This window comes from Rissa tridactyla, chromosome 27 (assembly GCF_028500815.1).
Source record: "Rissa tridactyla isolate bRisTri1 chromosome 27, bRisTri1.patW.cur.20221130, whole genome shotgun sequence".
Classification (NCBI taxonomy): domain Eukaryota; kingdom Metazoa; phylum Chordata; class Aves; order Charadriiformes; family Laridae; genus Rissa; species Rissa tridactyla.
In genome coordinates, this window is record NC_071492.1 from 103,657 (window position 1) to 126,076 (window position 22,420).

The following is a 22,420-nucleotide window of genomic DNA, read 5'->3' on the forward strand; positions in this document are numbered from 1 at the left end:
GAGGGGGAGGAGGGGGAGAGGGAGGGGGAGGGCGAGGGGGAGGAAGGCAGGCGCCGCCGCCGCCATTACAGGCCGAGCCCGCCCCGGCGGCCCCGCCGCCCCCGCCCCGCCCGCCGCCCCCCGCCGCCGCCCCGAGGGGCGACATGGCGCCGCCGCCCGCCGCCCCCCGGCCCGGCCCGCCGCCACGGTAAGGAGCGGTCCCGGGTATGGGGGGGGGGGGGGTCCCCGGTCCGGGAACAATGGGGCCGCCCCACCCCCGCCGGCCCACAGCTCTGGCGGGGGCGGCCTAAGGGGAGCGGGACCTCGGCGAGGAGATGGGTGGCTCATCCCGGGGCTGGGGGGGTCCTCCCCTTGAGGGGGTCCGCGGGGGGAGGCACCCCCCCGGTAAGGGGAGGGGCGACCCCCCCCCATCCTGAAGGGGAGACCCTCTGGGGAGGGGAGTCCCCCCTCCCCTTAATGGGAGGGGTCCTGGGAGGGCAGACCCCCCCCCCCTTGAGGAGAGAACAGACGCCCCCCCCCACTCCCCCCCTTAATGGAAGGGATGCAGGGAGGGGAGACCCCCCCTCCCCATCCTTTAGGGGGGAACCTCTGGGGAGGGGAGACATCCCCCCCCCCCTCCAGTTTTAGGGGAGGGGGTCCTGGCAGGGGAGACCCCCCCCCCTCCCCTTAATGGGAGGGGAGACCCCCCCCCCCCTTTAGAAGAGAGGAGACACCCCCCCTTGATGGGAGGGGACCTGGGGAAGGGAGACACCCCCCCCCCCCCCCCATCCTTGAGGGGAGGAGGTAGGGGAGACACCCCACCCCCCCCCCCCGCCTCCCCTTACGGGCAAGGTGACCCCCCCACCCCAGGCTGAGGGAAGGGGAGATCCCTTGGGGGGGGCTGCCCCCCCCCAAGTTAGGGGGGAGGAGGGGAGACTCCCCCCCGAATGGATCAGCGACCCCCCCACCATTAAGGGGTTGACGGGACTGCAGCCCCCCACAGCATTAAGAGCTTGGGGAGCTTCTCCCCCCAGCCCCAAGGACTCCCCTTTGGGGGGGGGGCTGCTGCCCCACTTTGGGGGGGTGCAATCACCCTGTCTCCCCATTTGGGGGAGGGGAGGCAGACATCAGCCCTCGCCTCCCCCAGATTTGTGGCCCTGCGAAGGGGTTCCATGGAGGGGGCTGGGGCTTGGGGGGCCCCCCACACATCGGGCATGGCGTCTCCCCTCCTCAGCCCGCCCCAGAGCGTGGGGCAAGCCCGTATCCCCCTCCCCCAAAGAAAAAGGGGGGGTGGATATCCCCTCCCTGCACCCACAGTCTGGTTTTTTGGGGTGTGCAGCCTTTTCAGGGTGTCCCCCCCTGCTCTTCTTGAGGGGGGGGGGGGGTGTCTCCAGCATCCACCTTTTTGGGTGGCAAACCCCCCCGCCCCATTTCACACACACACACACCCACCCCCAATTTCATTTTTTCCGTCCTGTTTCCAAAATCTTGCTCCGCCAACCCGCGTTCCTCCAGTTTTTCCAGCACCGGCAGCGACCCCCCCCCCCTCCCCCCCGGCTCCAAGACGGGGTTGGAGTCCCACCGGTGCCGGTCGTGAGCGAAGCCGTGGATGCGGCGATACCCACCGGCAATTAAAAAAAGCGCCTTTTGATTCGGTAATAAATTGACGGCGCCGGCTGTGGGCCGGGGAAACGGTTAAGGCGTTCGCTGGGAGATTAAGCTTCACACAATGATTCTTTATATTTGGGGTTTTTAACGGAAATGGGGGCTTTGATTTCTCGATAGTGATTTTTGGTTGGTGGTTTTTTTTTTTTCTTCCTTTCCCCCCCCCCCCCCTTCAGGAGCTGCTGTATCCGCACGAGCCGCTGGTAATTGGTGTTTAAATCCGCAGAGATAAAGACGGGCCTGACGCGTGCTCGGGCCGGCTGGTGATGTAATTTTTAATGGCCTGAATTCATTGATTTCTGCTTTCTCCCCGCCGACCGGGGCCAGATTTGAGAAATGGCTTGATTTTTAAAACGAAAATCCCAAAAAAGGTGCTGAGCTGGGCGCCGAGGCTGTGCCACGGAGGATGCCTGCTCCTGTGCTGGGGCTCCTGCCGCTTGCCTTATTCCTTCCCGATTTGGGGAAGCTTAATTAGGGTAACACACTTTGTCAGGCTTTTGGTGGCGCTTGGGAAAATAAATTTAAATTCTTTTTTTCTTTTTTTTCTTTTTTTTTTTTTTTTTTATATTCCTCCCCTTTCTCTGTCCACGTTCCTGGGTGTTTTGGGGCAGTACCGCTCGCCTCCGAATTTCAGGGAGCTTCAGTTTTCCCTTCGCCACCTTAAAAAAAAAAAAAAAAAAAGGTCTGTTGTGATTCTGAGCTGTGTGAAACGTCTGATTTTAGGACTTTCCTTGCTCGGGCATCTCCTCGTCCTGATTCGGGAGGACGGGATTCAGGGAGTGGCATCTTTGCCAGAGCCTGGTGCCAGCAGCATCTCCCGGAGAGGGTCGGTGTCTGCGCTCCGGCTCTCCCTTCCTCTCCCACACCCGCATTGCTCTTCTGGGGGTTTTTTCAGTCTTTTTTTTTTTTTTTTTCTGTCTTTCCCCCCCCCCCCCCTCCCCTTCTTGCCCAGTCGGCCTCGGTTCCCACCCCGTGTCTCCCCATCCACGTCTGCTCATTGGGTGGGTTTTTCCCCCCACGCTTGCGGCATCGCCTGTCCTGAGGCATCAGCAAATGGTGATTTTTTTTTTTATTTTTTTTAATTTTTTTTTTTTTTTTTTGCAGAGGTTTGGGCTTTACCTGGCTCCGAGGTAGTTCTGGGGATATCGGTTTGGAAGCTTGTCCTCTCTGGAGCAGCGTGACACGATTGCGAGCATCTCGTAGAGGTCCGTGTTTTCACATGGGACTTAACACAGAAAATTTTCTGCCGTCCCCCCAAACCACGGTGGGTTTTCTTGGTGCCAGTGGGAGAGGAGCTGGTCCGCTCTGGAGCCAGGCGTTTGGCTTGGGAGCGTCCGGCGGGGCTGTAAAACCCTACGGAAAGACACTCGATAAGATAAAAGCTGAAATCCATCCCTCCTGGCGGCCGCATCTTCCCTCCCTGACTCCGAACTCCAGTGAAAGCAGGAAAATCAGGGTAGGTGCGTGCCAGGGTTCATGCCCGTGGCTGTCTGACAGCCCTGGGGTGACAGCAACCCCCATTTTGGGGTGAATTGGCTTAGTTCAGGTGGGTGAGCGGTCGGGGCAGCGAGGTCTGTTCGTTTTTCTGAAGGAAAACGGATTTATTGCGATTGCAGTTGGGAACTGGGTAAAAAAAAGCGGGTTTTATGGTGACGCGAGGTTTCGGTGTGTGGCGGTTGCGGGAGGTGATGCTTGCGTTCACGCGGGGTTCGAAGCCTAATTAGTCATCTTCTAGCCACTTAATTGGTGCACACCAGCGCTTGGCCAGCCGGGCTGGGACTCAACAGTTGGTCTTTGCTCCTTTACTGAGGGATCTCTACGACTTTGACATCCTTTGGCCTCATCTTTGCTGACTCATTTGGATGTTGCCCCAGTTTATTTTCCTTGAACATGAGTTTTGAGTTTGCTGGCCGGCAGGGCAGGGTGATTAACGCTCCGGTACCTTCTCAAGTGAGGTGGCTGTTGGCGGAGCTGTTAACCGCTCGGGTTGGGTGGGATGGACGGCTCCATCCCTGCTGCGGAGGTGTTTCTGGTTGGGTTTTGCCCTGGTTGGGTTGAAGGCCTCTGGGGCTGTTGGTGGCAACACCCCGGGGAAGGGCTCCGGTTGATCCATAAATATAGATATATCTAAATGTCTGCGTGCGTAGGTTGATGGTGCAATGTCCAACTGGAGATCAGCAACGAGCGGTGTCCCTCAGGGGTCCGTACTGGGACCAGTACTGTTCAATACCTTCATCAGTGACCTAGAGAGTGAGATTGCAAATGACGGCGAGCTGAGTGGTGCCGTTGGTACCCTCAAGGTAAGAGCTGCCGCCCGGAGGCACCTGCAGACCTTGGCCAACGGGAACCTTGTGAGGTTCAACAAGGTTCCGCAGCTGGCTGGGGGCAACCGCCGTCCCAACGCAGGCTGGAGGAGGGAGGAAGGGAGGGATGGAGAGCAGCCCTGCCGCGAAGGACGTGGGGACGCTGGTGGGCGGCACATGGGCGCCGGGAACTGGCACCGTGCGCTCGCGGCCCAGGAAGCCAAGCGTCTCCTGGGCTGCAGGTCGAGGGAGGGGATTCTCCCCCTCTGCTCCGGTGAGACCCCCCCCTGCATCCAGCTCTGGGGTCCCCGGCACAAGCCGGGTGCGGACCTGCTCGTGTGGGTCCAGAGGAGGCCACGGGGACGGTCTGAAGGCTTGGAGCAGCTCTGCTGTGGGGAGAGGCTGAGGGAGCTGGGGCTGCTCAGCCTGGAGAGGAGATGGAGACCTCACTGCGGCCATTCGGTGCCTAACGGGGTGTAGGAAAGATGGAGAGAGACTTTGAGCAGGGGCTGCGGTGACAGGACGAGGGGCGATGGCTTGAAACCACCAGAGGAAGGGTTCGGTTGGACGCGAGGAAGGCATTTTTTGCGATGAGGGGGGTGAGCCCCTGGCCCAGGCTGCCCGGAGAGGCTGTGGCTGCCCCATTGCGGGAAGCGTTGAAGGCCAGGTTGGACGGGGCTTGGAGCAACCTGGGCTGGTGGGCGGTGTCCCTGCCCAGGGCAGGGGGTGGCACTGGGTGGCCTTTGAAGGTCCCTTCGGCCCAAACTGTTCTGTGATTCTCTCTCTGTAGGTACACACACGCGCGTGTACATACGTACATATAGGTGTGTACGCGTAGCCCTGCAGTCCGAGCCCTCGTGAAGCCGTTGGTGGAGCCGACGACTCAACCCAAGACCACCTTTCTAACAACCGATCTCAGGGCTGGTCTCTCCCCTTCTCCTGCCAGGAGTGCCGCTGGAGGAGCCGGCCTTGGCCGGGGAAGGGGGTTGCAGCCACGCTGGGGCGTCTGCTTGTTTGTGAAGGCCCTTCGTTAGGGGAGAAGCTCGCTCTTTTGCAGGCTGTGTGCTTTCACTGGGGCGCTGGATGAGTCCCCGCGGGGAGCTTGTGCCTTGTCACCCATTGCTCCTTCCCGCCTGTCCGGGGAGAGCCAGTGAAAGAACAGGTCTGTCTCCGCAGCCGGCACGCCGAAAAATACCCCAAAACAAGCCCCGTAAGGGGGTCGGCGAGAGCTGCCCGGCGCTTCGCTGGCGGTGAGAGCTGCAGGAGGGGAAGGTGCGAGCCCAGACGATGGTGGTCCCCAGCACTGCGCATCCCTTTCCCCGTCCTGGCAGCGCTTGACCTTCGCCTTTTGTCTCAGGGTTACTGGATTGTCCTTAAAGCCTTTTGCGAGTTACAGTGTGCCGTGTTGAAGGTGGCATTGGGGCAACTTTTAAATACCTAGAGGAGAAGAAATGGCACTTTAGATGGAGATTTATTCCCCCCCCCCCGTTGTTTTGCTGGGGATAACTGCCTAGGGTATTTATCTTGCGATGGATAAATAGCAGTTTATTGGAAAGGGGTTGGAGCCTCAAGGTGTGTTTATTTTTGCTTAACGTTATCCTGGACTCGGATGCGCTCCGCCGTGGTGCGAGATGCTCCCGGGGTGCCACCTCGTTGCTGAAAATCCTTTGCCCGCTCGTTGCGAGACGCTGTTTAACCACCGTCTTTATGTCCCCTCCCGCCCCTTTTCCTTTTAGTTGGAGGGACGTGGTGGCCCTGCTGGGGAGAGCGTGCCCCAGCTGCTTGGCTCCCGGCCAGGTATTTACACCCTTTTAAGCTGTCAGATTGTTTCGCGGCGCTTCGATGCCACCGCGGCCGGGCTCGCTGAAATGCCGGAGGTGAGCACGGCTGGCTCCGAGCTACCTGAATCAGTTGCCATGGGGTGGGATTGTGCTGCGTGCCTTCCCCGGAGGAGGGAATGCCAAATGCGGTCCTCCCGTTTTTAAGGTTCACAGGTTGGGTTGGGGGATGTTTTGTTTTTTGGGTTTTGTTTTTTGTTTTTTTTTTTTTTTTAAAGCTTAGAGCAAGTTCAGGTATGCTGCACGCGGAGGACGGAGTGACTGTAGGTTTAGCGTCGGCCGCGACGGGTCGTTTAACGGGCAGCCAGGGAGGTGCAGAGCTGGAGGAGCAGCAGCATCTCTAGGGGACCCCGTCACCGGGCAGTTTTTTTGGCTAATACCCCCGGAAAAGAGCACACTGGAGGTGCCCCGTGTCCCCGCAAGGCGCTGAGGGGCTGCCAGTTCTTTTCCTCTCTGCCTAGCCCGCCTTCTAACGTAGAGCCTTAGCTTATTTAATTTAAAACGGGTGGGCTAAACTTAAAAATGCAGACTTCAGAGGGGCTCTGGGTGAAGGACCGTGGTGGGCTGCGGTCCAGCTCTGCAAACAAGGTGCAGGCGAGGACGGAGCTGTGTCTCCTTAAACCCTTTGCACCCTGGGTTTAAATTTCCCCCGGTTTCCCAGCGGGAATGCCGGTTCTGCCGTTATTTCAGCCTGTGGCTTCATGCCGTGCGGAGCGCTTGGTGCCCCCGGCTGCCTGTGGCAGTGAGTCGAGGAGGAAGAGGATGCCATCGACCTGGGGAGAGCTGCAACACGCGGGTCATTCCCCTTAAATAAATGACGAGCGTCTGTGCTGCCGCCGGGTCCCCTGCCCTTGGGGTTTTTTTGAGTCAAAAGCCGGAGTTTTTCCTCCCGCAGCACCCACCGGGGCCTTCGTGACCCTGGTGAGCACCGCAAAGAGCACGAAGAAAGCTTTGTCTCTGGGTTAATAGCGTTTGGGAAGCTGTTTAATTGAACGTCCTATTAATTCTGGGGCTGTTGCGACACAGGCACGCAGCGAGCGCCGGGGACTGGCCCGGGAAGCCGGGTTCAGCGCCGGCAGCCGCCCAGGCTTATCGGCAGCAGGGATTGCGTGAGCTGTCGTCGCTGGTGGCGCCGGTTGTACCCAGGTTTCAGGTATCTGGGGGTGGAAAATACCTTCTTGTTTGGTTTTTTGTTTGTGTTTGATTTTTTTTTTCCTTGTCTTTGGGTCTGCTGCCAGCTTCTTAAGAGGAAACAAGAGCTGAATTCCCCCCACTTTGCTGGGAATTAACAGAGCGGGTCCCTTCTTCTTCCTGGTCCTCCCAGCTGGACTTTGTGTTGTAAATGAGTAACTCCTGACTCAGGGATTTAGGGGCGAAAACGAAAGCCAGCGCCGTTTGACACCGGGTTTCCCCTTGCTGCGCCCCAAGTAGAGGAGAAAGGACATCACTTTGTTAGGCTGAGCGGAACAGGGGGCTGAGGACGCGCAGACGTGAGTGTGGGGGCACCCAAAAGCCTTCCGCGGGGTGGGTGCCACGCTTTCCGTGGCTCACGGGTCTGGATCTGGGGGTAGGTTCCTTATCCCGACGCCAGGCTGATCCCTCCAGCTGCTTTCCCAGCGCGAGCAGAAAAAACACGGTGGAAATGGGTAGGATCCCGTGCGCCCAGCCAGGACGGATCCCACTGCACGTCCCAGCGCTCCCCCGAAACCTGCTCTTCTGCCGCTGCGCTTCTGAAACCTCGCATCTTTTCTTCATGCCGAATTTTAAAGGTATGAAGCTGACCCGCAGGAGGAAGCCGGGGGAATGACTCTCAGGAGTCGCATAGGATGCGCGGTGATTTTTTTTTTTAACTACTCTATCCACACCTAATTTCTATAATTTTGGTGTGGAAACCCCGCCCGCGGTGTACTCGGATGTCCCAGTCTGTTGCTTTTGGCCAGCGTGGGAAACACTGGTGCAAGCGACTGCGAGCAGGACTAAAAGTGACGGTGCGAAGCCAAAGGAGCTGCCTCCGCTGGAATTCGCTTTTTGCTCCCAAAATCTGTTCGTGGAAACGCTTTGCAGCTGTATGCGCCTGGAGTTTTGACAACGGAGGAGAAAAAGGCAGCTTCTCCACCACGCAAAGAGAACAGAAAACCTGAATTTCTTCAAATTCGTCAGAAATTCACTGGATGATGCTGTCGCCCGGCCTAAGCGACATCCTGCAATTCGTTAATAAATTGCCTGCTTTGCGCTGAGGATTAACGCGGGGAACAGCGCAGGATCCTCCGTGCCGGCCCTTCCTTCCCCTTGTTGGATGCTCGGTACGTCGTTGCCTTCGCTTGTTGCAGGTTTGGTCTCAGGAATCAGCAGCCCCGCAGCTCCAGGGGGGGTTTATTTTTTGCAGAAAATTGGGGAAAGTGATTTTACGTCCGCGAGATGGCCGGGCACGGCCGGGAAGGCACTTCGTTGTGCCGTCTGACCAAGGATAGCCCATCTGTTGCACGAGATTAAGCGTTTCGGACCCAGATGGTTAAAAGCTTAAATCGACCTTTGCAAAGATCCAAACGACCCATTTCGGAGACTTTCCTCGACCGAGACGTGGTGAGAAAACAGACAACCCAGAGGGAATCCCTGTGTCCTGGTGCCTGTGCTGTGTTCCCAGCTGCCGCGGCAGTCGGGCCGGTCACACAAACCAGTTAAAACGGCGCCCAGGGTAAGCCAGGCCCGCTGGTGTCTTGCCAGGGTGCAGGCTCGTCCTCCGAAATGGGGAGAAACTGCAAGGATTGAGGAAAAACGCGGGAGGAAGAGCGGTGTTCCTGGCAGAGCAGCAGCAGAAGCCGTGCAAGCAGCCCTGAGCCCCAGCCAGCCTCCCGGGGAGTAACTGCGTTCCTTCAAATTGAGCGATGAGTAATTATTTGAAGTAATTAAAGGTTTGACAGCGGCTCAGCAGCATAGTTTACATTGCACCGGTGCTGCGGCTGGTACGCCCTTTTACCTGCAGGAGTCTCACCTTGAGGGGTGACACGCGTGGCCGATAAGGGACGTTCCCGCGGGAAATAAAGCGTCTGTGGAAGATCCAAGGGTTTGCAGACCTGAAATGCCCAAACTCCTCGCATTTAAGCACAAACACCCACTACTTCTTCATGGCCTTTGGATCGCGTAACCCGGTGACCCGGCTGACGTGGGTGACCTCGTGGAGGGATGAAACGAGGGGGTTGGTTTTTTTTTTGAGATCAAACGAACACGAGGGTAGGTTTCTGAAAGCAAAGCGCCCGACAGCATGGCAGGTTTGCAGCAGCCTTTGTCTGTCGTGTGATTCAGCCCAACTGGGGAACTGGTAGAACTGCACCATCCAGACATCAAAGCGGAGGAGACGTTGTGGAAGGCCGTGCTCCTTGGGTTGTTCCAGCGACCCACGGTGTCATCTGCACGCGAGTTAATTTTGATTTTGCCTTAAGCCGAAAACTCTTCCGCTGTCGGATTGTAAAGCAAATGATCTCAACGGCCGTGTTTCATGGAATCGCAGAAGGTTTTGGCTTGATGGGACCTTCAAAGGTCATCCAGTCCAGCTCTCCTGCCATGGGCAGGAGCATCTTCCACTAGATCAGGTTGCTCAAAGCCCCATCCGTAGAGTTGTAGAAAGGTTTGGGTTGAAAGGGACCTTCAAAGATCCATGGGCAGGGACACCTCCCACCAGACCAGGTTGCCCCAAGCCCCCTCCAACCTGGCCTTGAACCCCTCCAGGGATGGGGCAGCCACAGCTTCTCTGGGCAACCTGGGCCAGGGGCTCAGCGCCCTCGTGGTTTCAAGAGCAGAAATTACGATCACCTCTCCCTTGAGCGCTGCTCCCTCTGGGAGGAATTCCTTCTATCAGCTGATGTTGGGGGCATGTTGGGCGCCTCTTCAAAGCGTTTTTTCTTTTTTGAACTGTTCCGATGCTATTAGACTCCCGTCTGCCTGCGAGGAGCGAAGGGGTAATCCTCCCGGTAGACGCAGTACCGGGTGTTAAGCCTGCGCTATGCTTGATCTTCAGTCCAAAGGCAAAGAAAGGACAGGAGGGTTTGTTTCACTTGCTCTTTTCAGGGTTGAATTGGGAACGCCCGTGAAGGGAGCCCTCTCCCACCGGCCCCGCCGGGGGTCCCCCTGTCTCTTCCCTCCGCTGCTGACCCGTTTTTCTTGCTCCCAGCCCGGAGAGGGGCAGACCCTGACCTTGATCTGCCTTGGCGATGCGGTCGCCTTGTGGTTTGCGCTCACAAGCCACTTGCCGCGACGATGGGGAAGCTGCGCCCGCTGCGGTTCGTGCCGGGCCGGATGCTGCGGTGGGTGCCTCTTCGCCGCCGCCGGTATTTCCCTGGCCTTGGCGCCAGCGTTCAAGTGCAAGGCGTATAAAATGGTAGGGGCGGAATTGGGTCCGTTTGGGGTTCCTGAGCTGAAATGCCGATGGCTGTTTCTCTTTTCTCCTAGGGGGAGACGTCGGCCGTCCGACAACAGGGACCGGCAAGAACTGAAGCGCCGCTGGTACGTAAAGGATGGGAACGACGAACTTCATTGCCCCGGCACCCTGCCTGGCTTGAGAACTGTCACCCCGCCTTCCACCGAGCTCCCGAGTCGCGGCGAGTGCCGGCAACACTGATCCTCTCGGAAGCGGTTGACTGGGACAGGATGTGTGGACGATGATGATGGCAAGAAAGCAAGATGTCCGCATTCCCACCTATAACATTAGCGTGGTGGGATTGTCTGGGACGGAGAAGGAGAAGGGGCAGTGCGGCATTGGGAAATCATGCCTTTGCAACCGGTTTGTACGGCCCAGCGCGGATGAGTTCCACTTGGACCACACTTCGGTTCTCAGCACCAGTGACTTTGGGGGGAGGGTGGTCAATAATGACCACTTCCTCTACTGGGGGGAAGTCGTGCGTTCCCTGGAGGACTGCGTCGAATGTAAAATGCATGTTGTGGAGCAGACGGAGTTTATTGATGACCAGACCTTTCAGCCTCACCGCAGCACGGCCCTGCAGCCCTATATCAAGAGGGCTGCCGCGACCAAACTGGCGTCGGCTGAAAAGCTCATGTACTTTTGCACTGATCAGCTCGGGCTGGAACAGGACTTTGAACAAAAACAGATGCCGGATGGAAAGCTGCTGGTGGATGGCTTTCTTCTCTGCATTGATGTCAGCAGGGGTATGAACAGGAACTTTGATGATCAGCTCAAATTCGTTTCAAATCTTTACAATCAACTAGCAAAAACAAAAAAGCCCATCGTGGTGGTCCTGACGAAGTGCGACGAAGGCGTGGAGCGGTACATTAGGGATGCACATACTTTTGCCTTAAGCAAAAAGAACCTCCAGGTGGTGGAGACGTCGGCTAGATCCAATGTGAACATTGACTTGGCTTTCAGCACCTTAGTGCAGCTGATTGATAAAAGCCGGGGAAAGACTAAAATCATCCCCTACTTCGAAGCTTTGAAACAGCAAAGTCAACAGATAGCTGCTGCTAAAGACAAGTACGAGTGGCTGGTCAGCCGCATCGTCAAAAACCACAACGAGACGTGGTCGAACGTGAACCGCAAGATGCAGTCCTCTCCAGAGTATCAGGATTACGTCTACCTGGAAGGAACGCAGAAAGCCAAAAAGCTGTTTCTGCAGCACGTCCACCGCCTCAAGCAGGAGCACATAGAGCGCCGGCGGAAGATGTATCTCGCCATGCTTCCTCAAGCATTTGAAGCCCTCATCCCAGACCTGGATGAAATAGATCACCTGAGCCGCGTGAAAGTGGAGAAGCTCTTGGAGACAAAGCCGGACTTTCTGAAATGGTTCATTGTCCTGGAAGAGACGCCCTGGGATGCTACGAGCCACATTGACAACATGGAGAATGAGCGCATTCCCTTCGACCTGATGGAGACCCAGCCCGCCGAGCAACTTTACGAAGCTCATTTAGAAAAGCTGAGGAACGAGAGGAAAAGGGCAGAAATGAGAAGAGCTTTCAAAGAAAACTTGGAGACTTCCCCGTTCATCACACCTGGGAAGCCCTGGGAGGAAGCGCGCAGTTTCATTATGAACGAGGATTTTTACATGTGGCTGGAGGAGTCTATCTATATGGATATCTACAGCAAGCACCAAAAACAGATTATAGAAAAGGCAAAGGAGGAGTTTCAGGAGCTGCTCTTGGAGTACTCCGAGCTGTTTTACGAACTGGAGCTCGACGCGAAACCCAGCAAGGAGAAAATGGGCGTCATTCAGGATGTCTTGGGTGAAGAGCAAAGGTTCAAAGCTCTGCAGAAGCTGCAGGCTGAGCGGGATGCCCTGATTTTGAAGCACATCCACTTCGTGTACCACCCAACAAAGGAAACGTGTCCCAGCTGCCCGGTTTGCGTAGACTCTAAAATTGAGCACCTGATCAGCTCCCGCTTCATCAGGCCCTCCGAACGCAACCAGAAGAACTTGATTTCGGACTCCAACATCGACAGGATCAATCTGGTGATCCTCGGCAAGGACGGTTTGGCGCGCGAGCTGGCCAATGAGATCCGGGCGCTCTGCACCAACGACGACAAGTACGTGATTGAAGGTAAGATGTACGAGCTGTCCCTGAGGCCGATCGAGGGCAACGTCCGGCTTCCCGTTAACTCTTTCCAGACACCCACCTTTCAGCCTCACGGTTGTCTCTGCCTTTACAACTCAAAGGAGTCGCTGTCCTACGTGGTGGAAAGTATCGAAAAGAGCAGAGAGTCGACCATCGGCAGGAGGGATAATCACTTGGTTCATCTTCCTCTGACGCTCATCCTCGTTAACAAGAGGGGGGACACCAGCGGCGAGACACTACACAGCTTGATACAGCAGGGACAGCAGATCGCCAGCAAGCTGCAGTGCGTCTTTCTAGACCCTGCGTCTGCTGGCATTGGGTACGGCCGTAACATCAACGAGAAGCAGATCAGCCAGGTTTTGAAGGGGCTGCTGGACTCGAAACGCAACTTAAACCTCGTCAGCTCGACCTCCAGCATCAAAGACCTGGCGGATGTCGACCTTCGGATCGTCATGTGCTTGATGTGTGGAGATCCCTTCAACGCAGATGACATCCTCTTACCCATCCTGCAGTCCCAGACCTATAGACCTTCGCAGTGCGGCAGCAGCAGCTCCGTCCTCCTCGAGTTGTCCATCGGGCCGCACAAGAGGCGCATGGAGCTCTCCCTCCTTTCCTACCATTCCTCCTTTAGCATTCGGAAAAGCCGGCTCGTCCACGGATACATCGTCTTTTACTCAGCGAAACGCAAGGCGTCCCTGGCCATGCTACGTGCCTTTCTCTGCGAGGTGCAGGATATCATCCCCATACAGGTCGTGGCGCTCACGGACGGCTCCATAGACATCCTGGACAACGACTTGAGCAGAGAGCAGCTCACCGAGGGCGAGGAGATCGCGCAGGAGATCGACGGCAAGTTCACCACGATACCTTGTAGCCAGCCACAGCACAAGCTGGAGATCTTCCACTCGTTTTTTAAGGACGTGGTGGAGAAAAAAAACATCATTGAAGCAACCCACATGTACGACAACGTGGCCGAAGCCTGCAGCACGACGGAGGAGGTGTTCAACTCGCCTCGAGCGGGCTCCCCTCTCTGCAACTCCAACCTGCAGGACTCGGAGGAGGACGTCGAGCCCCCCACCTACAGCCCCTTCCGAGAGGACACCTCCATGCCCGCCCTGCCCAAAGACCACTCGAAGCTTTCCATGGAGCTGGAGGGGAACGACAGCTTGTCTTTCATTTCTGTCATGAGCACTTTTGAAAGCAAGCTGAACAACAAAGTACCTCCTCCAGTGAAACCAAAGCCCCCTGTGCATTATGAAATCACGAAGGGGGACCTGTCGTATTTGGAGCAGGGGCATCGGGACGGGCAGAGGAAGTCCGTGTCTTCTAGTAGCTGGTTGCCCGCCGACTGCTTCGATCCTTCCGATTACGCCGAGCCGATGGATGCCGTGGTCAAACCCAGAAACGAGGAGGAGAACATTTACTCCGTGCCTCACGACAGCACCCAGGGCAAGATCATCACCATCCGAAACATTAACAAAACCCAGTCGAACGGCAGCGGCAACGGCTCGGACAGCGAGATGGACACCAGCTCCCTGGAGCGGGGCCGCAAGGTGTCGGTCGTTAGCAAGCCTGTGCTCTATCGGACGCGCTGCACGAGGCTGGGCAGGTTTGCGAGCTACCGAACCAGCTTCAGCGTTGGGAGCGATGACGAGCTGGGACCCATTCGTAAGAAAGAGGAAGACCAGACTTCCCAAGGGTATAAAGGTGATAACGCCGCTATCCCCTACGAAACGGCCGATGGGGAAGATCCGAGGAGGAGGAACATCCTGCGCAGCCTGAGGAGGACGACGAAGGTAGGCTGGTGCTTTCTGGTGGGATTCACGGGGTGGAGGTCGGGACCTAAGGCCAGGCGTAAAGCCTGCACGAGGGCGGGAGCCCTCGCCGTCATGTTCGCGGTGTGTTTTTCACGTATTTACTGTTCGACTGGGGAGTAGAGTGAGTGCAGAATCTCTTCGTTTTATTTTTTTAATTCTGCGTTAACTCGCCGCTGGCACAGACCGCGTGAACTTGCAGTCCCCGTGCCAAAATCACCTCTGTCATTTTTACCGTGGGCGTTCAGCTCTTGACGACTTTGTCCTCGCGATGAGCTTCGGAGAAAGTTTGTTTTGTGCTCGGCAGTTAGGCGTTTCGAGGTACAGTTAACCCAAAATGTGGGTGCTTTGAAACACGGCCTCCAGCTGCCTCGTAAATTCTCTTTAACGTGGATGAACGTAGTGAGGTCACTACTGTCGGCGTAGCGTGATTTAAAGAAACGGGGCGAAGCTCGAGGTATTCGCCCGGAGAAGGTGCTGTGAAGTTGAGGAAACATCTAAGTGGTCTGTGCCGCTCTTGGGTGGCTCTTCTCGAGGCTCTTCTCTAGAGGCGTCACGCTGCCGCACCGCTACAAAACCAGCCTTAAATCCACCTGGATTCGCCGCTGCTCTCTGGCGTGATGTCGGATCCGCTCTCTAGCGAGCGAAAACGGTGCGAAGCGCTGCGTGGTTGAGTCGTCTTTGGACTTCTTGGCCAAAGGAGGGTGTGCCAAAGGCCAGCCTTCGCGCCCGGTGGTCGGTGTGCGGACAGCCGACGGTCGGCTGCCAAAACCGCAGAGCCCGGAGCGCGTTGTTGGGCTGGCGGTGGGCGTTCTGCCCGCCCCGGGCCGTGGTGGCCGTCTCGGCTCCGGCGTGTGGGTGGCGATGGAGAAGCCAAGTCGTGCTCGCGTGGTCCGTGGGAACGGAAACGCCCGGCACTGCCGCGGGACACGCACAACCCCCCCCCAGTACAGAAATGTACCGTACGCGCGTATACGTCCACAGATGCAAATGTCGTATACGTGCAGATATATCATACATGCGGCATACACACAGGCACGCGTGCGTCACACGCCGATGTTAAACATACACGCCTGCTGCATGTTAAACACACGTACCCACGGCTGTCGCCCACGTGCGTCGCACACACGGGCCTATACACGGGCCGTCTTCAGCTGGAGCAGGGTGTGCACGTCACGCGCCCGCGCTGTGGCCACAGCCTTGTACGTGCGTATATACGTACACGCCTTGCACACGTGTGTTTGCGCGCGTGCAAACGCCCCCCCCCCGTGTGTACACATGCACACGGAGGCGCACGTGCGTGCTCACGCGGGTACACGCACGGACGCGCGGGCACGCGCTGTGTTTACGCGCACGTATGCATGCAGGCGTGTTACACGTGCAGATACGCACGTGTGCGCCGTGCACACATGGTGCGCACCTGTCTTACACGCACACGTATAGACATGCGCTCTACACTTATGCCCCTACGCGTGCGCCCGCGCAGCGTATACACGCACGTACGTGCCTGCGCTGCGATGTACCCGTCTGCGGGGGCGCGTACGCCGCGTGTGCCCCGACATTCGGGCGCGGGTGGGAGGAAGAGGAGAGGCAGGAGGAGGAAGGGAAGTGGGGGCTCCCGGCCGCGGGGGGCAGCGGCAACCTCCGGACGTCCTGCTCGGAGCCTCCCGCTGCTGCAAAACCAATCAGGCTAATTAAGAGGCCTTATTAATTTCCACTGGAAACAAAGGGAGAGCCGCCTGCCAGGGTCTGCCGGGCAGGAAGGAGCGAAATGAATTCCTCCTCCGCGCAGCGGGAGGATGGGGCCGGAGACGCACTGGGGCTGGGGACGGGGTCCCAGCTGGCGGGTTTGGGTTTATAACTGGCTTTTTTGGGTTTCCAGCCCCCGTTTTCAGGTTTCGGTCCCGTAGCGTGTTGTTGTTGCACGTCCCCTTTTCCAAGGGGAAGCGGAGGGACGTGGCCGGGCAGCGGATGCTCCTTTAATAGTGGCACCCGGCATTTTAATTGCTCCCCCTTAATTTTGGGGATTTATTTGTGGGTCACGGTTTCCTCTTCATTTTGCCGACGGGAATAGCGTGCGGTGGCAGGTGCCCCTGGGCTGGAGGGGCGTTTGGGTTTCCACCTTTGCTTCAGTGACGTTGCGGGGCTTATTTACGCGTTCCTTGAAGTTTAGCACCAAAATCCTGATCATAGAATCATGGAATGGGTTGGGATGGATGGAAGGAACCTTCAAAGATCCGTAGGTGGGGACGTCTTCAACTAGATGAGGTTGCTCCAAGCACTGTCTACAGAGTCACGGAAGGGTTGGGGTTGAAGGGACCTTCAAAGGCCACCCAGTGCCACCCCCTGCCCTGGGCAGGGACACCTCCCACCAGACCAGGTTGCTCCAAGCCCCGTCCAACCTGGCCTTGGACGCTTCCCATGATCGGGCATCCACAGCTTCTCTGGACAACCTGCTCCAGTGTCTCACCACCCTCATCGTAGAACATCTCTTCCTTACGTCCAACCAAACCCTCCCCTCTGGCACTTGGAAACCGTCACCCCTTGTCCTGTCACTGCAGACCCTGGTCAAAGTCTCTCCCCATCTCATAAGCCCCTTCATGTATTGCGATGCCACCAGGTTTGTCTCCACCGTGTTCGTGTCTCTGTTGTAGAGACACGTAGGCCACCACTGGACCCGGCACTCCAGGCGCGTCCTCACCAGCACTGGGCAGAGAAGAAGGATCGTCTCCCTCCACCTGCTGGCAATGCTCTTCTCACGCAGCCCAGGACGCTGTTGGCCGCCTTTGCGGCACCTCCCTGGCTCGTGGTCAACTTGGTGCCCACCAAGACTTTCAGGTCCTTCTCTGCCAAGCCGCTTTCCAGCCAGGCAGCCCCCAGCTGTGCTGGTTCCTGGGGTTGTTCCTCCCCAGGGGTAGGACTTTGCCCCTCTTCTTGTTGAACTTCGTGAGGCCCGTTGAGGTCCCTCTGGGCGGCAGGATGACCCTCTTGGGGTATCAGCCACTCCTCCCGCTTTGGTGTCGGCCGCAAGCTTGCCGAGGTCCCGTCTGCCCCATCGTCCGGATCGTTGACGAAGGCGTTAGACAGGACTGGGCCCAGGATTGACCCCCCCGGGGTTCACCGCCCTGCACCAGCCTCCAACTAGACTTTACTCCGCTGACCGCCATCCCCCGGGCCTGGCCGTTCAGCCCTTGGCTCGTTGGGTTTAACGTCCCAGGGCGGGGAAGGGAGAAGAAGCGGTTTTCCCCGTCCGTAGCCGCCGTCTCCACCTCTCCCTCGAAGAAATAAGTTATTCCTGATGACAATAATTCACTTGAATAAATAATAGTGGCAGCCTGCTTGATTAAGCATCTTATTCATAATATAATGGTAATAATACGTAATGTAACATGTTTCGGGGTAAATAATAACGCATCGGGATAACTAACCCCTCGACGCTGCTCTGATCCCTCCCGCAGAAACCAAAGCCCAAGCCTCGGCCGTCCATCACGAAGACGACGTGGGAAAGCAACTATTTCGGGGTGCCTTTGACCAACGTCGTGACTCCGGAGAAACCCATCCCCATCTTCATCGAGAGGTGCATCGAGTACATCGAGGCAACAGGTAAGAGCCAGCGGGGGAAAGTCTCGTCGCAGGCCGGGGCACGACGAGCTTCGGCCTCGCGAGCTCGGGTCCCCGTGGTTTGTTTTCTTTTTTTTTCTGGGAAGGTGTAAAAATCGTCTCTGGATCTTTTCTTATTACCCGGCAAAGGGAGCGAGCCCAGAGAACCGCCGGCCTCGGGCGTTCCATCTTCCCTCCCCAGCCTCGGAGGCGAAGGGCTGAAATAATTCAGGTGATCCCTGGCTGCCTCCAGGTGGGAGGCGTTTTTTGGGACTCCGCCTCGCGCCTTTCCCTCCGGGCGGTTGATGTCGACGGGCACGGCGCGAAGTTTCCAGCCTCCGGCAACCCTAATTAATGCTGAAATAAGCTCCAGGCTTAATTTTTTTTTTTCCCCGAAGCCTTTTTTCCCGCCCCCCTCCCCGTCAGGCTCTTGCTTCAGGTAGCCGTAGCGGGGAGACGAGGCAGCGCGACGCGGTGCAGGTGCTTCCCCTTCCTGCGGCGTCTTTTGTTTCTTGGCTGGTGGCAAAACGCAAGCCGCTGCCGCTGCCGTATCCGCGAAGAAACACCCGGTGCCGCTTTGCCCCCTGGTTTCCACCCGGAAAATCCCGGCGGCAATTTTTCTTCGGGGAGACGGGGTTTGCGTTTCTTTCCCCCCCCCCCGCCCCCGGCTCCGTGCACCAAAAAAAAAAAGAATATTATTTGGGCGGAGGTGCCTTGGTGCGCAAGAGGCGTCGGCGTCACGGCTGCGCCCCCGCCGTTTGAGTTTGTCGTTGACGCTTAAAATTGGCATGAAGCGGTGCCACGAGTTGAACGCTACCCTGGGGATAAATCACCGGAAATCCAGGTTTGGAGGAGCCGTGTTAAAAAAAAAAAAAAAAAAAAAAAAATAGGATGGGGGGGGCGGAGTGTGGGGTAAAGAGATAAATCAGGGGCAAGAAATTCTGCGCGGAGCTTCAAGCGGGTCGGTTCGACTTTGGCGTGAACTTACCGAAACTCTTCAGTTTCGAATTAAAAAAGAAAAAAATCTCTGTGGGGCGCTGGGTTTAAAAAGGTTAAAAATAATAAACGGGGCGGGGGGGGGGGGGAGGCGAACTCCTCCCTGCTGGGAGGAGATCGCGGGCTGGGATTAAGCTGGGATTTCCTGGAGGAGCGGAGTCCTCGCCCCCGGGCTTTGGGCAGCGAACGATACGTATGAGTTTTAATGCCTATAAACAAGGGTTTATAGGGGTTGGGTTTTGGTTTTTTTCCCCCCAAAGCCACCCGCCCCCCCCCCCCCCTCCATCTCCCCACGCTCGCCTTGCGCTGACGCCTGCTCCTTGTCCTCCCCAGGGCTGAGCACCGAAGGCATCTATCGCGTGAGCGGCAACAAGTCGGAGATGGAGAGCCTGCAGCGGCAGTTCGACCAGGGTAACGCCTGCCCCCCGCGTTCCTCCTTTCCTGCCCCGAAAACTCCAGAGCGGCTTTTAGGATGGAAGCGTGGTTCCACACGCCAAACCCCCGTTGTTTTTATAACCCCGGGCACCGGGACTCTCGGGGTTTTTCTGGGTGTTTTATCCATTTTTCTGCCCCCGGTTTCGTCCCCTCGTGCCGCTGCCTCGGCCGCTGGGAATCGGAGTTTGGCTTCTCGCTCCGGCGGAGATTCGGGTCGGTGGCTGGAGGCGGTTTTCTGCTTCAGGGTGAACCCCCCGGCCCCCCTGGGGGTGTAACCCGGAGCTTCTCCCCTTGCAGATCACGGGCTGGACCTGGCGGAGAAGGATTTCACCGTCAACACCGTGGCTGGTGCCATGAAGAGTTTCTTCTCCGAGCTGCCTGAGCCCCTGGTCCCCTACACCATGCAGGTGGAGCTGGTGGAAGCCCACAGTGAGTACGCCCCGGGGGGGGTCCCGACCCTCCTCCGGGCCCATCTCTTTATTAATTCATACGGCACCAGCTCGTTTGCAGGCGCGTCTCGTTAATCCGTACCGTAAAAGCCCATTTGCGGGCCCATCTCCTTATTAATTGGCACCCTCCGAGGCCGTTTCTGGTCGGAGATGCTCTGCCGTGGCGTCACCGCCGGGCGCCATCCCGTGCCCGTGAGCAGCCCGGGGTGGGGGGGGATGTTTTCACCCGGGTTTATTTTCGGGAAGACCGATGATCCGCTCGAGCAGTCGGTCCAAAAATCCCTCCCCGCTTCCGAAAGATAAAAGGGAGGGGTCCTGCGGCAGGGGGGGGCTCCCCCAAGCCAGCGTTTCTCTGCCGCGGCAGCCCCCTGACTCCCCTTTCCCTCCTGGCAGAGATCAATGACCGGGAGCAGAAGCTCCACGCGCTGAAGGAGGTGCTGAGGAAGTTTCCCAAGGAGAACTACGAGGTCTTCAAATACGTCATCGGGCACTTGAACAAGTAGGTGTTGGGGTTCCCAGGAGGTGGGGAGGGCCCCGGAGCACCCCGAACCCTCTCCGGTGCTCCAACTCGGGGGGGGTCACTTCCGCAGCTGGGTGGTGTGGACGCCGGCCGTCGGGGTCCCCGACGGCATCTCAGCGATGGCCCCTTGTCCCCTCCCTCCCGCCGCAGGGTCAGCCACAACCACCGGGTGAACCTGATGACCAGCGAGAACCTCTCCATCTGCTTCTGGCCCACCCTGATGAGACCTGACTTCAGCACGATGGACGCCCTGACGGCCACCCGCACCTACCAGACAATCATCGAACTCTTCATCCAGCAGTGCCCCTTCTTTTTCTACAACCGGCCCATCCTCGAGCCCCCCAGCGCCGCTCCCGGCTCTCCATCCGCCGCTCCCCCCGGCGCCCCCTTCCTCCCCGCCACGCCGGCCACGGCTCAGCCCTCGCCGCCCCGGACCCCGCCGCCATCGCCGCAGTCGCCCGTCCAGCCGCCGCTCCTCCCGGCCCAGCTCCACACGGAGCAGCACACGCTGTGAACCGGCGCTGCGAAAAAGGAAAAAAAACAAAAACAAAAAACCAACAACCAACAACCAACCGACAACGACGACAAACAACAAAAACCAACCGGAAAAAAAACCCGCACGAATCTTGGTCTGGTCTGGGGTGCCCGGCAGAGACGGGGAAGCGAGCGCCGGGCTTGGGCTCGCCCTCTCCTGCCCCGGCGCAGACTTGGGCACGGCGGAAGCGCGCCGGGGCGGCCGGACTTGGGGGCCCAGGAGGATTTTTTTTTCCCCACCTTTCGGTTTGGGGCAGGGAGTTGAAGAGCGGATCCGGCACCAGCGGGATGGAGCGGAGGCGGACCCGCCTGCCGAGCGCTCGGCAGATTTGGACGGTTCTCCGGCTGCCCCTGGACTTTTCAGCTCGGCCCCGGTGCCACCCAACCCCCTCGCATCCCAGAGGACCGGGCGCCGTCTGAAGCTCATCCCACGTGGCCACAGGCTCATCCGGCACAGCCCCGGCTCGCCCAGCGTGGTCCAGCGTGGCCCCAGGCTCGTCCCGACGCGCTGCGGTGCAGCCCGAAGCTCACCCCGTGCAATATGGCGTGGACTGGTGCTCGTCCGATGGGACCTGAGGCTCATCCAGCGTGGTCCAGCACAGCCCCGGGCTTGTTCGGCGCAGGTCAAGACTCGGCCAAAGTGGTCCGGCTTAGCCCAAGGCTTGTCTGACGTGCCCTGAGGCTCATCCAGTGTGGTCCAGTGTGCCCCGAGGCTCATCCAACGTGGTCCATCATGGCCCGAGGCTCGTCCAACGTGGTCCATCACGGCCCGAGGCTCATCCAACGTGGTCCATCACGGCCCGAGGCTCATCCAACGTGGTCCAGCGTGGCCCGAGGCTCGTCCAACGTGGTCCATCACGGCCCGAGGCTCATCCAACGTGGTCCAGCGTGGCCCGAGGCCCGTCCAACGTGGTCCATCACGGCCCGAGGCTCGTCCAACGTGGTCCAGCGGGGCTCAAGGCTTCTCTGCTGTGCCCCGAGGCTCGTCCCACACGTCCCCAGGCTCACCCAGTGCATCCAAGACTCATCCGAGAAGACCCCAGGCTCCTCCCAACGCCGCCCGACGCACCCCGGGAGTCGTCCCGTGAACCCCAGGACCTCCCTGGGGGCTCCCACCTTCCCCCCCCCCCACCCCTCCAAGCCTTGGTGGGCGCCTGGCGCGGCCTTTTGGCCAGGACCCCCCCCCCCGTGTTTCCACCCCTCTCCCAGGATTTTGGCATTAAGCACTTAACCGGAGGGGAGGGGTGAGGCCCGCTGCCCCCCCCCACCCCCCCCCCCACCCCCTTTTTGGCTGGATTTGGGGTTTTTCTCCGGAAAAGCCGATGCTGATGTTGGGGTTGGGCCGACGGGTTTCGGTTTGGGGAAGGAAAGCCGGAATTTGGCTGCGGCGAGGACGCCTGGGGACGGGGATGGGGATTGGGGGGGGGCGGGGGGGGGGGCGCCCGGACGCCTGGGTCCCCCAAGAAAGGGGGCTCAGACCCTCACCCCCCCCCATCTCCGGCTTTGGGGGGATGGGGGTGCCCGGACAGCTGGGTCCTTCCCCCACACCCAACCCCGTCCCCCCCCCGCCCCCCCCCCATCCTCCCGGCACCGGCGCGGTTTTAAACTGGATTTTCATGGTACCACTGGGAGAGCACGGGGAAGGCTCCCGCCCCCCCCTCCTGGGTCTCTTCGCACTTTAAGACGCCCCAACTCCCCCCCACCCCCCCCCCCCCCCCCAAAATGATGAATA

General features: G+C 58.6%; 1 protein-coding gene across 3 annotated transcripts; it reads left to right on the top strand.

Moving 5' to 3' along the window:
• The first annotated feature begins 113 nt into the window (after positions 1-113).
• On the top strand, positions 114-21,938 carry ARHGAP35 (Rho GTPase activating protein 35). 3 transcript variants are annotated; one of them, XM_054183693.1, is made up of 7 exons: positions 114-187; positions 10,232-14,136; positions 17,613-17,757; positions 19,084-19,161; positions 19,483-19,614; positions 20,028-20,133; positions 20,305-21,938. In XM_054183693.1, exons 2-7 carry the CDS (start codon positions 10,441-10,443, stop codon positions 20,666-20,668), a joined length of 4,521 nt encoding a protein of 1,506 aa, XP_054039668.1. In that variant the 5' UTR covers positions 114-187; positions 10,232-10,440; the 3' UTR covers positions 20,669-21,938. The 3 variants fall into 3 exon arrangements, with proteins under 3 accessions (XP_054039668.1, XP_054039666.1, XP_054039667.1); XM_054183691.1 differs by lacking the exon at positions 114-187 and adding an exon at positions 2,745-2,849; XM_054183692.1 differs by lacking the exon at positions 114-187 and adding an exon at positions 2,930-3,100.
• Positions 21,939-22,420: the final 482 nt, after the last annotated feature.

What these genes read in the sequence shown, in the direction of transcription:
- ARHGAP35 (XM_054183693.1), top strand. Translation starts at nt 10,441, where the DNA reads ATGATGATGGCAAGAAAGCAAGATGTCCGCATTCCCACCTATAACATT. An exon ending in CGAGTACATCGAGGCAACAG is followed by an intron (nt 17,758 to 19,083) that starts GTAAGAGCCAGC and finishes TGTCCTCCCCAG; the next exon opens with GGCTGAGCACCGAAGGCATC. An exon ending in GGAGCTGGTGGAAGCCCACA is followed by an intron (nt 19,615 to 20,027) that starts GTGAGTACGCCC and finishes CCCTCCTGGCAG; the next exon opens with AGATCAATGACCGGGAGCAG.